Source organism: Argopecten irradians, chromosome 12, assembly GCF_041381155.1.
Source record: "Argopecten irradians isolate NY chromosome 12, Ai_NY, whole genome shotgun sequence".
Lineage (NCBI taxonomy): Eukaryota > Metazoa > Mollusca > Bivalvia > Pectinida > Pectinidae > Argopecten > Argopecten irradians.
This window is the reverse complement of record NC_091145.1, coordinates 36405410-36421002: the sequence shown is the minus strand read 5'-3', so window position 1 is coordinate 36421002 and position 15593 is coordinate 36405410. Positions and strand designations below refer to the sequence as shown.

Below are 15593 nucleotides of genomic sequence, written 5' to 3'. Positions count from 1 at the left end.
TTATCAGAATTTGTACAACAGGTGAAAGTGTACAGTAGCCAGCCACTTATCAGAATTTGTACAACAGGTGAAAGTGTACAGTAGCCAGCCACTTATCAGAATTTGTACAACAGGTGAAAGCATTATACAATCATTTGATGGTTGATCGAACTGTAACCCTGGTCATAGTAATTTAAGGATGGCTGTCTTATATCCGATGCGAGGATGCTTGTGTTTTGGAAGACACGGGTAGTAACGTTGCTGATGTCTTCTTGTAATAGTGGAAATGTCTACTCTCTTAATAGTGTTACATTCATTTGTATATCACGTCAAGGCATAATGTCAAAGACGCCGAACTGCACACCCCGCGAGTCACATCCTGCAGACTACCGCTTTGTTAGACTATGTACGGTCCAATGCCAATAGCAGTCAGGCAGTTCCATTAGGATACGTTAAGATCAGTTAGGGAGAAGAGAAAATATAAAACCCCATACTTTGTCGCCTATTACTACAGGAGCAAGGCTATGTCCCCTTTTTCTGGCAGTACACAAATGTCAGAAAGTTGTTTGTGATTATTTTATGCTCAAAACGAATAAGAATGAATTAAATTAAGAAATCTAAAAGATTATCCACATGGGTACTCCTAATTTATAGCCAAATACAAGGATAACTTAATACGAGGATCCAATAGGTCTAAATTGCTCACCTGCTCAATGGTGATCACAGTGAATAGTATAGGCCCAAAATAGTCTATTTATAGGATTTTCCCTCTTTAAACAAAGTCAATTTAAATGCTGATAACGTAACAAACTTGGTACCCCTTCATTCCAGTATGCCACAGGTCCAATATCGGGTATTTTTGTCTCTTAGATAAATACCAGAAATCGTTCAAAGATGATTTTAACCTATTTCATCCATGATGAAGTCCATGGTCATTCATTTGAACAAACTTAGAAGCACTTCATCCCAGCTTGCCAAAACCCCCCAATATTAAGTCCCTATGTTTCTTACTTATTCACAAGAAGTCATACAAAGATTTCAGCATATTTGACCCCTGTGACCTTCGATAGCGGTCAAGATCATCCATTTGAACACACATGGAAACCCTTCATCCCAAAATTACAGGTGCAATATCATGTCTCTTAGCTTCTTGGTTTATGAGAACAAGTCCTTAAAAGGAAAAAGTTTATGGCTGGGCAACAGCTGGACGACAGATGATGCACCATGCTATAAGGTCACCTGCCCGAATAGCTATAAATGATATGTATTAAATGTAGGCTACAAGTATATCCTCCACAGCAAAACATGGTACAAAATAATCGGATCATACCATAAGAAACAAAGAAATGAAAAGTAACGACAGTTTAAGAAATATTTTAATATAACAGTTTACAACTTTCCTTTCACAAACCAATCCTTTCTTTCCCCACGATGAACACCATCCAAGCTGATCACACAAATCATAGCAGTCCAACTTAGTTCATACCAAAACTAAATGCGTCTGACATGGCTGTAGATAGTTCTCCAGCGACTTTATCTGTAAAATAATGAAAACTTAATTCATTCTACACATACTGTTGAAGGTATTGGTTAAAGGTTTAAAGTGTTTTAAGAATCCATCTCATTACAGCTTGGGAAATATTATGTAATTAATGTAATGATTCCAATTGCTTGTGTAAACGGCTAAAGCTGAGACAATTGTAATGAATAAATTCATATATCAAACCAAAAATTTGGAGCACATTTAGAGAAATTTTGCATATGGAGACAGAAAGTATAACATAATACATGCTGTATAGGTTTCCTCTATTTTTTATTGTTCAGGTTTCTTTGACAACACATCAACAAACTAACCTGCTCTTTTCCTTTGTTTCTTCATTTTTTTGAAATCTTGCTTCCTTTGTTTGTTGAGTTGAAGTAATCCATTATTGAGTTTCTCCTGAGCCTCTTTCTTGTCGCCTTTGGACTTCTTTGCCTTCACTTTTAATTTGTGTTTTTCGGCTGATCCACTCACAACTTTCTTTGGCTCTGAACCTTGACCCTTCTTTGGAGTTTTGTTTTTCTTTTTGGAATCCATTGAAACTGTCATTTGTTTCATCTAAAAAATGAATGCTTTTAATTTCATTTTTGGAAAACTGTCTCGAATAGTTTTCTTTAAGAAGATCAGATGACATATATGACATTAATAGGTTCACAAGAATAAAAAGTTTGACAATACAGGCACAACAGAACACAAGGTTTCTACAATTAATCAAAAATATTCATAATGCATTATGACCTATTATGACAATAAACCCAACATGTAATCAAAGTATCCTGTAAAAAGTGAATGTGCTCTTCACTATACTGACCATATCCTCCTCATCTTCCTCCTCGTCGCCGAGGTCCGAGTCCTCCATATCCTCCTCTTCTTCCTCGTCAAACTCAAAATCCTCCTGCTCGTCCTCATCCTTCATTTGTGTGTCGAGAGCCTCAAGATCAGCCTCGGACATGACGACCTTGGCAGCCCCAAGGGAGTCCACCAACATGTGTTTGTGATTACGGGACTCTAACCCTGCAGGTCATACAGATGTATAGGTAATAATTTTAAGTCTATCAAAAATGATGTGGTATTCTTAAGCATTGAACGTCTTTCAGATGGCATTCATAGCCCACATGGTGGGACTGCAGTATGTGAATAATCTAGTTTGTTGTTGTTAAGTCAGGAGAGGGAATCCAAGGGGTTGAAAGGGAATCAATGGTTCTATTAATTGTGATTCACCTGGATTGAGCGATTACTTTCAGAAAATTAAACAAGAGGCTCAGGGGCCATAATGGTCATGGATATAGAATGAAACAAAGATATATGAACACTATATACTGGCCCTTGAAGTCGGTCAGTGATTTTATAAAATTGACTTTTTAATCTATGAAGAGTATTTGATTCCATCAAACCTGTGAACTCAGAAGAATATTTTTTTTATTAAGACCAATATGGATATTAAAATGCTATGTCCCAGGCTAATAATTCCAATCAAGTTTGACTCATTTCCTATGAAAATTGAGGAAATAATGTTCATAAATATGTTTTTCTTAAGAAAATTTTACCCCCTCCCTGGGGGATAATGTGAGAACCCAGGGTCATATAATTCACAATTTTTATGAATCACCTTAAGACCTTTCCATCTATAAAGAGTATTTGATCCTACCGTTTCCAGATTTTTAGATGAAGAATTTTGAAGTTTTAGCCTATTTGACCTCTTTTGGCCCCGCCCCTCTAATCTGCCCCAAGGGGTCGGCCAGGACCTATATGGATTTGATGTTAAAATGTTATCTCAGGCTAATAATCCTAATTTTTGTAAAGGACCTTTAGACCTTTCCATCCATGAGAAGTACAGTGTATTTGATTTGATTCTACCATTGCCAGAAGAAGATGTGATTCAGAAGAAGATTTTTTAATTTTTTTGACCCATTTTGACCCCATCCCTAAGGCTCCTGGGGGTCAGTCATGGAAAATTTGTTAATATGATTCAATGGCCATATCATACTGATATTTCTGACAACATTTGACTCATTTCCTATTACAAATGACCAAATAATGCTCTAAAATGTGTTTTCACTATATAAACTATAGTAAACTAACCCCCTCCCCACGGGGAAACTAGAGACCCCAGGGTCATATAATTCACAAGCTTTGTAAAGGACCTTAAGACCTTTCTATCTATTAAGAGTATTTGATTCTACCACATCTCTGAGAAGATTTTTGAAATGTTAGTCAATTTTACCCCTATTGGCCCCCTTCCACAGTCCCTTGGGGGGTCGGGACCATATAATTCACAATTTTTATTGGCCTTATGCCTTAGAATGTTTGTGCAAAATTTTCTTTTAAATTGCTTCACCAGTTTTGGAGAGGAAGTCGAAAATATGAATTGTTTACGGACATACTACGGACGACGGACAACGGGCGATTTGAATAGATGACCTAACAAGAGGCCCATGGGCCTTAACGGTCATCTGACTAATAGTACAATACAACATAGTCGTTTAAAGATTTTAGCCTATTTGACCCCTATGACCTTGAATGAAGATCAAGGTCATTCATTTGAACAAAATTGGTAGCCCTTCATCCCAGCATGCGACAGGCCTAATATCAGGTCTCTAGGCCTCTTAGTTATTCACAAGAACTTGTTTAAAGGGTTTTAGAGCCTATTTGACCCCTGTGACCTTGAATGAAGGTCATAGGGCATTTATTTGAACAGACTTGGTAGCCCTTCATCCATGCATCCTGCAGGCCCAATATCAGTGCCCTAGGCCTTCTGGTTCTTGAGAAGAAATCGTATAAAGATTTTAGCCTATTTGACCCCTATGACCTTGAAAGAAGGTCAAGGTCATTTATTTGAACAAACTTGGTAGCCCTTCATCCCAGCATTCTACAGGCCTTATATCAGGTCTCTAGGCCTCTTAGTTATTCACAAGAAGTTGTTTAAAGGATTTCAGCCTATTTGACCCCTTTGACCTTGAATGAAGGTCAAGGTCATTCATTTGAACAAACTTGGTAGCCCTTCATCCCAGCAAGTCACAGGCCCAATATCAGTACCTTGGACCTTCTGGTTTCTTGAGAAGAAGTCGTTTAAAGATTTTAGCCTTTTTGACCCCTTTGACCCTGAATGAAGGTCAAGGTCATTTATTTGAACAAACTTGGTAGCCCTTCATCCCAGCATGTCACAGGCCCAATATCAGTTACCCTGGGCCTTCTGGTTCTCGAGAAGAAGTCTTTTAAATATTTTAGCCTATTTGACCCCTTTGACCTTGAATGAAGGTCAAGGTCATTCATTTGAACAAACTTGGTAGCCCTTCATCCCAGCATGCCACAGGCCTAATAATCAGGTCTCTAGGCCTCTTAGTTATTCACAAGAAGTTGTTTAAAGGATTTTAGCCTATTTGACCCCTGTGACCTTGAATGAAGGGTCAAGGTCATTTATTTGAACAAACTTGGTAGCCCTTCATCCCAGCATCCTACAGGCCCAAAATCAGTACCCTAGGCCTTCTGGTTCTTGAGAAGAAGTTGTTTAAAGGATTTTAGCCTATTTGACCCCTGTGACCTTGAATGAAGGTCAAGGTCATTTATTTGAAACAAACTTGGTAGCCCTTCACCCCAGCATCCTACAGGCTGAATATCAGAACCCTGGGCCTTCTGGTTCTCGAGAAGAAGTCGTTTAAAGATTTTAGCCTATTTGACCCCTGTGACCTTGAATGAAGGTCAAGGTCATTTATTTGAACAAACTTGGTAGCCCTTCATCCCAGCATCCTACAGGCCCAAAATCAGTACCCTAGGCCTTCTGGTTCTTGAGAAGAAGTTGTTTAAAGGATTTTAGCCTATTTGACCCTGTGACCTTGAATGAAGGTCAAGGTCATTTATTTGAACAAACTTGGTAGCCCTTCACCCCAGCATCCTACAGGCTGAATATCAGAACCCTGGGCCTTCTGGTTCTCGAGAAGAAGTCGTTTAAAGATTTTAGTCTATTTGACCCCTGTGACCTTGAATGAAGGTCAAGGTCATTCATTTGAACAAACTTGGTAGCCCTTCATCCCAGCAACCTACAGGCCAAATATGAGTACCCTGGGCCTTCTGGTTATTGAGAAGAAGTCGTTTGAATGAAAAGTTTACGGACGGTGCATGATGACAATAGGTCATCCTGACCCTTTGGGTCAGATGACCTAAAAATCATATTTCAAAAGTATTTTAAAATAAATGAAAGCACCAAATGAGTTCAGACTAAGAATTATAGGTATCCTATACGACGGACAAAAGGCGATTAGAATAGATGACCTAAAAATCATATTTCAAAAGAAGGTATCTCCATTAAAATAAATGAAAATACCAAATGAGTTCAGACTAAGAATTTTAGGTATACTATGAATCCAAAATTTAAATTCGGATCACAAACAACTTTTATCAGGAATTTTTATTCCTTTTATGCTGCAGGTTCTTTCCTCTTATTCAGTAATCTGCTTTTTTAACAAGCTGATGTAACTATACTATATTGTACTTACCCTGAAGGCTCTTTTTCTCCTGGTCCAGTATATCGTCCAGACAGAATTCCTTGCCCATCTCTGTAACAAAGGCAGCACTGACGTGTGTAGGTAGGGAGTGCTGCTCCGGAGGCTGGGTGTAGTATGTGATCCTCCCACTGTATCATATAAAGGCACACTTTCGTTAGTTTAATTTTATTTTGGAACACACATAACTTTTATCACAGATAGGAATGTCTATTCTTTTTATGCTAATGGGTTCTTTCCTCTTGTAAAAAGCTGATAAAACTATACTATATTGTTCTGACCATAAAGGCTCTTTTTCTCCTGGTCCAGTAAATTAAATTACAATGAAATCGGAAATGTATTTAATATTTCAAATCCGACAATTTAAATACAAAGTTACCATTTTGAAAACATGATGAATCTGTGGGCCAAAACGGGCCAAAATCATACATTGTCCTTTCCTCTCGCACAATTTTCAATGTTTACATTTAATGTAAATCTATGTTCAGCAAAAGAAAGGCCTACACTACTAACAAACAAAATAATGAAGTTATTTTTTCTCTTTCACAATTCACAGACATATCCATAACAGGTATTTTATCTAAAAGATCATAATAAAGATTACAATAGAATTGTGTAATATGCATTAGACTCCGAGAGTGACTCACCATGTCCAGTCATGTAACACTGTTTTAGCAGCTTTTCCTACGTCAGGTATCCCTCCTTTCTTCAATTTCCCAAATCGTTTAGCCAATAAAGCTAAGAAGTCGTTAGTATTACTGTAGTCTGGTACTCTGTAGTGGAGCATCAACTGGAACAAGGAAACATCAGACTGTAAATACCCTTATAACAAGACTATAACCTTTTATGACAGTCATTGTCAACGCCATACAGTACTTTATTTTAGGAGATTAGGAGATCACACAAGATTTATGAATGCATTTAGAGTATCTGGCATTGGTCAATATATCATTGTATAGCTGAGTTTGACTGGAATGATCATCTGTGACCAGGAAATCTGAATCAATGGCTTAGTGTTTAATACTGATAATTTTTGTGTGTACTTAACACAGCTTGACAGCCCTGTTTTGTACACAGATAAACCAAACAAACACACAAACCAACCTGTTCTTTAGAACACCGTTTTAGTATAGCTTCTACTGGTCCAACAGGATCCTCTAAAGTCTCCAACTGTAACATAAAATTAATATAAATCTTAATAGTCCAACATGATTACGAAGTTGTTGTTTTTTTTCATTTGAAATATACAATTAGGTTTAAACATTTGAATCAAATTATATGATGAAATAGTCCAGAAGGTCTGTGTCTCTCACTTAATTCAGTAAATATGATAAAAACTCATAATTCATGGAGATCACAAACACATACACTGAACGACAGATGCCAAACACCAGGCGCCATGGTACGGTATGAGCTAACAAAAATTAACAAAAGTAGTTCTTGCCCATTTAAAATTGACATTTGGAAATCAAAGCACCTTAAGGATCTGTGTAGAAAGTTTCTCACCTTAACACAATTCCTCAATATCACAGACATATCACTGGCCCCTGTCGCCATGACAACCCCCGGGCTGTCAAGCAGCTTGATGTGTTTGTCTAACTGTACCTCCTGCATGGCTCTGTGGACAAAGGGAGATAACTGTTTACCTGTAACTACTGTTAGGTAGTACACTAGCATAGACATCCAAACAATTCTAGATCACTACCATTTGCATCAAATTCTATCTATAAATGGTTTGAAGGAAAATATTGCATCCCATTTTGAAGTGCCAACCATCACTTCTTCTGATTTTAATTTTTATTATTATTGTTTGTTTTTATCAAACCGTTAACAAACAGGCATGGTATTGTATACGACTACATCACCAGAATTCCATAATAGTTGATGGAGGTTCTTCTATATGTTCACTAGACCTGACACAGTTTGATAATCCCTACCTACCCACGATTCCTGTGATTTTGGGCGAGTTACCTTGTTATTCCTGGTTGTGATCCAACATTACAGGCCTTACATCTCTTCAGACTGTTGATGATACTGCTCTTTCCAGTGTTAGGGAAACCTGAGTAAAAATATCACTTTCAGTCATCCACATACATTACATAGTATATTAATTTCCCTATGATGTTGGGCATAATGGCATCTTGTATCAAAACAAGAGATCCCAGAGGGATCTTGGCGCCCACCAAAGAATGATATATATCTGACAAAGGAAAGATGGATCTTTTCTCTACTTTTTAAACTTTTTCAAACATACTACAGATAAAATTTGAGACAGATCGTTTCAGTACCTTTTGAGAAATAGCGGTAAGACACTTCAACTATCGAAATCCAAGATGACCACTTGGCGGCCATCTTGTTGATCAATCGGTCCCAAATCACAATATGCACAACTAGGGCCCTAGGGGAACCTACATGTGAAATTTGAGACAGATCCCTTCAGTACTATCTGAGAAATAGCGATAACAAACTTTAACTATCAAAATCCAAGATGGCGGCCTGGTGGCCAATTTGTTCACCGATTGTTCAAAACTACAATATGCACAACTAGGGCCCTAGGGGAACCTACATATTAAATTTGAGAAAGATCCCTTCAGCACTTTTTGAGAAATAGGGATATCAAACCTTAACTATCAAAATCCAAGATGGCCGCCTGGCGGCCATCTTATTTTTCCTATCAGCCTCAAAATCTGTATGGCACAACTAGGGACCAAGGGTAACCTCCATGTGAAGGTTGAACAAAATCCCTTCAGCAGTTCTCAAGAAATATCGATAACAAACTTCAACTGCCAAAATCAAAGATGGCTGTCTGGCGGCCATCTTGTTTTTCCGATCAGCCACAAAATCTGTATGGCACAAATATGGACCAAGGGGACCCTCCATGTGAAGTTTGAACAAAATCCCTGCAGTAGTTTTTAAGAAATAGTGATAACAAGCATTGTTTACGGACGGACGACGGACAGCGTACGACGGACGACAGACCACGGACGCAGGGCGATTTGAATAGCCCACCATCTGATGATTGTGGGCTAATAAATAAAATATGGTGAAACCACAAGTTTATGTTACTATTATTACAACCAAGTAATCCTACATGTATAAGACATATTTCAGGATATTCATTAAAAGCCATTCATTAAGTAGAACAAAGATCAAGAAATCTTTCAACACCTTGTAACCAAAATACATAAAGAATTTGAAAGAATTCTGTCAACAAGGTTAAAACAATAAAATAAATAATGGGTAACTATTATAATTCTAATAAGAGTAAATTTACACTATTATTATCTTTATATAGAGCTAAGTTTAAATCTAAGAGACGTCTGAACAAGATCTCTACAGTCAGACTTACCGACCACCCCTACTCGTATGGCTGTCTTAATGTCTTTACTGCGACAGTAGTTCCCCAGCAGTTTCATCAGGATTTCCGCTCCAATACAGTGACTCGACTTCAGAACATCATCACTCACCGTGGCCAACGTTACCTTCTTCTGACTCTAAAATTTACAGAAGTTTTAACTGTTATGAGCAACTGAAAATAGTTGCAAGTTACTGCTATTTAATAATCATACCTCGTTTCAAGGTATACCATATGATTTCTCCAACTAAATGTCAAAAATTCAGTTGATAGTTTCTAAATTTTCAAGTCTTTCAAATTAAAATTTTTCTGGGTTTTTTGAAAAAGAATAAGAAACCATTCTCTGTCTGAGCAAACATCAGTATTCTAAGACATACCAAGTTATCTATCTGAGCAAACATCAGTATTCTAAGACTTACCAAGTTATCTGTCTGAGCAAACATCAGTATTCTAAGACTACCAAGTTATCTGTCTGAGCAAACATCAGTATTCTAAGACTTACCAAGTTATCTGTCTGAGCAAACATCAGTATTCTAAGACTTACCAAGTTATCTATCTGAGCAAATCAGTATTCTAAGACTTACCAAGTTATCTATCTGAGCAAACATCAGTATTCTAAGACTTACCAAGTTATCTGTCTGAGCAAACATCAGTATTCTAAGACATACCAAGTTATCTGTCTGAGCAAACATCAGTATTCTAAGACATACCAAGTTATCTGTCTGAGCAAACATCAGTATTCTAAGACTTACCAAGTTATCTATCTGAGCAAACATCAGTATTCTAAGACTTACCAAGTTATCTGTCTGAGCAAACATCAGTATTCTAAGACTTACAAAGTTATCTGTCTGAGCAAACATCAGTATTCTAAGGCATACCAAGTTATCTGTCTGAGCAAACATCAGTATTCTAAGACATACCAAGTTATCTGTCTGAGCAAACATCAGTATTCTAAGACATACCAAGTTATCTGTCTGAGCAAACATCAGTATTCTAAGACTTACCAAGTTATCTGTCTGAGCAAACATCAGTATTCTAAGACTTACCAAGTTATCTGTCTGAGTCTGTGTAGAAGCCTTGAAAGCTACAGTTGGGAACTCATTTCTTAAGTGTGTCAACCATGCCTCCACATTCTCACGAGGAACAAGATCTAGAACAAAACCCAAATATGGTCAAAATAGTCATGGACATTATTTACAGGGATGATTTTGGTGAACATATTGATTGGTCATTGTTGATTTTGTGAAAATTTTGACGAATTATAATTTTGGGACTTAGCTAGAAAGGTGAACATATCATTCATCTATTCCCTCATTGCATATTACAGGTTTACCTCCCTTGCGGGTAGGTATTCAATGTGACGTCATTATTTTGTGAGTACAAGTCATGTCGGTTTCTTTAAAAAGTATGAAATTCGTCGCTCACAATCACCAGCATCACAATAAATACCTATCAGAAAGGGCAGATAACTCTGTAATTTGTAAATACAGAATTCCTCAATATTTGACAAATCAAATTTTTGTGATCAAAGCAACGTGCCCTGAAATCAACAAAACATCGTCTTGGCATAAATTACCATCTATATACAGTATACCATATCATTTATGAAAGAAAGGAGATTGTATTTTAATACCTATTTTATTGAGAACTAGAACCAGACGTTTGTTGACCCCGCTGCTGATGATGGCCTCCTCCATCTGAGCACACCTACTCCCTAACGGGTCCCGGGCATCCAATACCTCCAGGACCACATCGGCTGCATCCACCACCTTTAGGGCAGGAAACCGTCACATTACATCAATACTGACTTATAAATAAAGGTCAGATATGAAATATTATAAAACTTAAATCAAAATCAATACAAGTCAGGAAACATTATTATAACAGGTACGTATTGTAATCTTGTGAATACTAGCCGTAATGCATTTAGGCCAGAATGATCTTATCACAATAATTCTTTACACTTCTTGGATGTAAACTATGGAGATGGTGTATCATATAATTATTATAAACAGATAATGATTGTCCTGTGCATCCAACACTTGCATTACCACATAGGCAGCATCACTACCTATATCAATTAATATCAATATCAACTTACACTTCAGGTTTTAAACGACTTATCAGAACTTATATGAAAATCAAAACCATTAATTAAAGTATTTTGGTTAATAGTTAGGAGAATCTCGCTATAGATCTTAAAACTTATTGTTCTAACATTACCTTTCTGAATTCTTTATAGAATGCCTTCAGTGACGTCTCCACACCTCTACCGGACGCTTTGCCATCTGTGGTTGCTGTTTTCTGTAATAAGTAGGTGCGCAGGTTTTGTATACGTGGCCTCTTTCAATTATACATGTAATATGCTTTAATTGTTATTAACATATTTATATGTTTAGGACAATAATATATTCACACATTAAGCAGTGAAAAATGTTGCAATATCTAAACCAAAATAAAGCCAAACCTGTTACGCTGAAATTAAAGAGATAGAAAGTATCAAGGTAATCATTAATAACTGTAAGGATACTCAAATGTAGTGTAGTGAAAGCCTGAAAGGTTTTAACTGTGCTAACTTTGAACCAAAAAAACAGCAACTCCCAGTTCAAACCCATGATCTTCAATCTATGCAGAATTTCAGAATCAGAAACATGTATTCATAGAGATTGGAAACTCCTTCTTTGTCTTTGTTGACAGGCAGAGGACCTCCGGTTTATATGCATTTTGCCTTGGCTAAATTCTTTTAAATGTATTCTTTTAAACATGCTCTTTTTGCATCAACACAAAGTTTAAACATTATATCATGGTTTGATGTGATCAGTTTTCCCGATTGATGATATTTAATATGATTTTTGAAAGCATGAAAATAAGCAATTTTACCTGGTTTTTCGAAAATCAGGCATTCGAAACCGTGTGTTTTGTTTTATTAATAAATAAGTTAAAATATTATTTTTTCTATCCAAAATTGTACTCAAACCATCTGAAAATTACTGAACTTTTACAACATATCAAAGTTATTCTTCTATATTAAATTTTTAAGAGTTTACATATGTATCTTCAAACCCCTAAGCACATACAGCGGTACATCTGCCGGTCGTAAAAATGGAGGAGTTGCCAATCTCTATGTATATATGTTTCTGGATGTATCATAAACGCCAGGTATTGTGTACAACATATTTTACCTTTTTCTCAAACTCTCCACCTCTCTTTTGTGCATCTTTCAAAATGCCTTCTAAGTTCCTCTTCTTTGCTAGATTTCTTTCTTTGTCCTTTTTCCGCTTTTGTTTTCGTTTTTGTTGTTCTTCTTCCAACTTAAACAATGCAAGAAAAAGATCAATAGCATATTTATAGAAATACTTTATGCATGCAGAGCATCTTAAACATGTTTAATAATTTACTTTTTACTTTATGTATGATATGTTTATCCATAAGACATACAGTATAAGGAGAACTTTGTGTCCATGCAACCTACAATTTGTAACTGCACTATAACGTTTTTAAGGTTTTGATTTACCTAATGAGAAATGTAGCTTAGAATTACAGATGATCATTATGATTAGATTATTACCAGGTAGATATTTATCCTATTGCTAGATGACTTGACAAAGGCCTTCCATAAACAAGACCCTATTGAAATATAGCTTGTGCCATGTAATTATTCTGCAATACATTTTAGAGAGTCCCTTTTATTTTTATTGTAAATGTCTTACAGTGTCATAGAGCCTATCCAACAATTTCCATAAATAACACACACTTTATATGAATGCGCATGTAGACTTATCAAAAACAGATCCCTTCTTTTAATATATTGGAATGTGATTTAGGAATATTTTTAAAAGTGGAATGTGATTTAAGATTTTTTTTAAGTATCACAGGTTGTTTTTTTTTTAAATCATACCCTTTGTTTTCTCTCTTGTGCTTCCTTTAAAATACTTTCTTTAAATGGCAAACTGTTTGGAATTCCTGGGTCCTTTTTCAGTTCTGAAATAAAAACATTCACATGCATTTCAAAGTTATTTGATCATTGTGCTTGCAATATGAATGAAATTACAACTTATTTCAATTACAGTAGACATTTTATTATGATTTCAAGTATGTTTAAAACCATCAACACTAAGATATAAATATATTTGAATAAGATAGCATTTCAGAGTTTGAACAAAGAAAAAAATCTTGATTATTGTATCTCAATAATTATCAATCACTTGTTACACTGCATTTTCATTTTTTCAAATTGTTAAAAGAGAAAAAAAAATATCTAATGTAATATATTGAAAATCTGTCATACTTTTGCTACTGTTTTTCTTTTCCATTTTCTTGACTTTCTTCTTGTGTTGTCTGACCTTGAATAGGAAAACATAAACTGTTAACATCATCATTACTCATATATTTTACATTTGTAGATTTCTCCATCAAAAATATAAAACTATAATATCTAAAAAGTACAAAAATAAAATGATTTCAAATGTTTTTAACAAGCTTTAAGTCAGTGCTTCATATATAGTAGCAGATGCTTTTGTAACAGGAGAGGAGGAAATGTAGCAGCCATACCGGGATTCAAACCCAAGACCTCCAAAAACTAGCCAAATGTTTTACTGACTGCATAATTCAGAGCTACCTAGGCTTGGTTACCAATAATCGACCCAGTCGATTCTGTTACACTCCTCTCTCCTTTTTCAAAGTTATCACCCTAAAAGACATAAGAGACCCTTACACCACTACCGTGGGTATTTTAATTGGGCATAAAGTTTACAACAGAAAGGAACAAATCTAGCAGCCAGACTGGTATTTGAACCCTTTGTTCAGTTCTGACAACCTGGAGAACTCCTTCACATAATAAGAAAAGCACAAACTTTTTATATCGTAGATCATGCTTTCTCATCATTTTTTTATATTACAAGTCCTCTTAATTATAATTACCTGAATGTTGCAATATTTGTATTGTGAAAATGCCATAAATATTTGATTAGCAAATTAATCTAGTAAAATACATCATCTACTCCCCTGAAAAGTAATCTGATCCATATCGGAATTCCTTCTCGAGACATTTCAACATGAATGATAGATATGTGCCATTGCATAACATACAACTTTATACAACCCCCTCTAGTATCTATGACCAACAAACAGCTCCTGATCAATATTACCTTCTTCTCCACTTTGTATCTATGTCTGGCAGACTGCCTCTTACTTGCTTTTCCTGAGCAAAAAAAAACATCAAATTATTTATTACAATGTAGTATTTGCAATTGAATTCATTAATGACAACAGAAGATAATCTCTAAATATATGATATATTATTACACTATTTTACAGAATGTTTTGAGGACTTTGTCAGTCTTTCTACAAATAGAAAGTAAGATAGGATATTATCAATATGGCGTGAATACAGCATATAAAGGTAATACAATGAATTTTATTTGCAATTAGAGATCTAGTGCTAAGTTAATCAATACGAAGTCAAATACACATGTGAGTATGATCGTACATTTTGACTGTTTGATGTTGATCATGACAAGTTATTCATGTCTGCTGCACATCTGGAATAGCTAGGGAAATCGATAGACCCGAGATGATAATTTGCATTGTACATATATTGGTCATAAACAATGGTAAATATACAAAAGTTATCAATAAACTAGAAGGTATATTACTTACTCATATATAAGTTTGCCATCGTAGTTTTTTCCTGTTTTTCACAACCACCACGTGAACTTTACAGGAAGTTGTACTTTGTAGGGTAAATTTCAAGTCGAAACCGGAAATAAAGTTCCGGAATGGGACCTTATCTAACTGAACGCTACACGTGTGAATTGGATTGAATATATTTTTAATTTGATATTTTATGTGTAAGAATAACAATTTACAAATAAATCGATGGATTTTTGATATGATTGTGGTTTGGATATAACCCAGACTAAGGATTTATACGCGAGAAGGATTCGTCACTGTCTCTTTTCACTACAAAACACCAAGGGAAACGCCTATGAACCGGTAATAAAAATCATTTTCTCAAGAAATACTTGTCTTAGCGAGTCAAACGAAACATTAACGTAAAGTTAATGAAATTTCACAACGTTTAGAACTGCTTTAAGGACTGAAGATTTAGAAGAAATATCTTAAATTTTCGTTAAAAACAAACGACAGCTCATGTAATGACAGCATGCTTCAGAAATAAGACGGTAGCCCTCGCACCCCCATGCTACATATAAAAGGAAAA

The 15593-nt window shown here is 35.7% G+C and overlaps 1 protein-coding gene across 1 annotated transcript; it reads right to left on the bottom strand.

Annotated features, from left to right (window-relative positions):
• Positions 1–1337: 1337 nt before the first annotated feature.
• LOC138304830 (guanine nucleotide-binding protein-like 3 homolog) lies at positions 1338–15160 on the bottom strand. The gene is made up of 17 exons (XM_069245150.1): positions 15032–15160; positions 14521–14573; positions 13662–13716; positions 13272–13354; positions 12556–12684; positions 11597–11677; positions 11007–11142; positions 10420–10523; positions 9368–9512; positions 7990–8077; positions 7525–7636; positions 7123–7188; positions 6666–6808; positions 6013–6149; positions 2331–2533; positions 1834–2077; positions 1338–1516 (listed from the first exon to the last, which is right to left on the bottom strand). Exons 1-17 carry the CDS (start codon positions 15048–15050, stop codon positions 1455–1457), a joined length of 1860 nt encoding a protein of 619 aa, XP_069101251.1. The 5' UTR covers positions 15051–15160; the 3' UTR covers positions 1338–1454.
• Between the last annotated feature and the right edge of the window lie 433 nt (positions 15161–15593).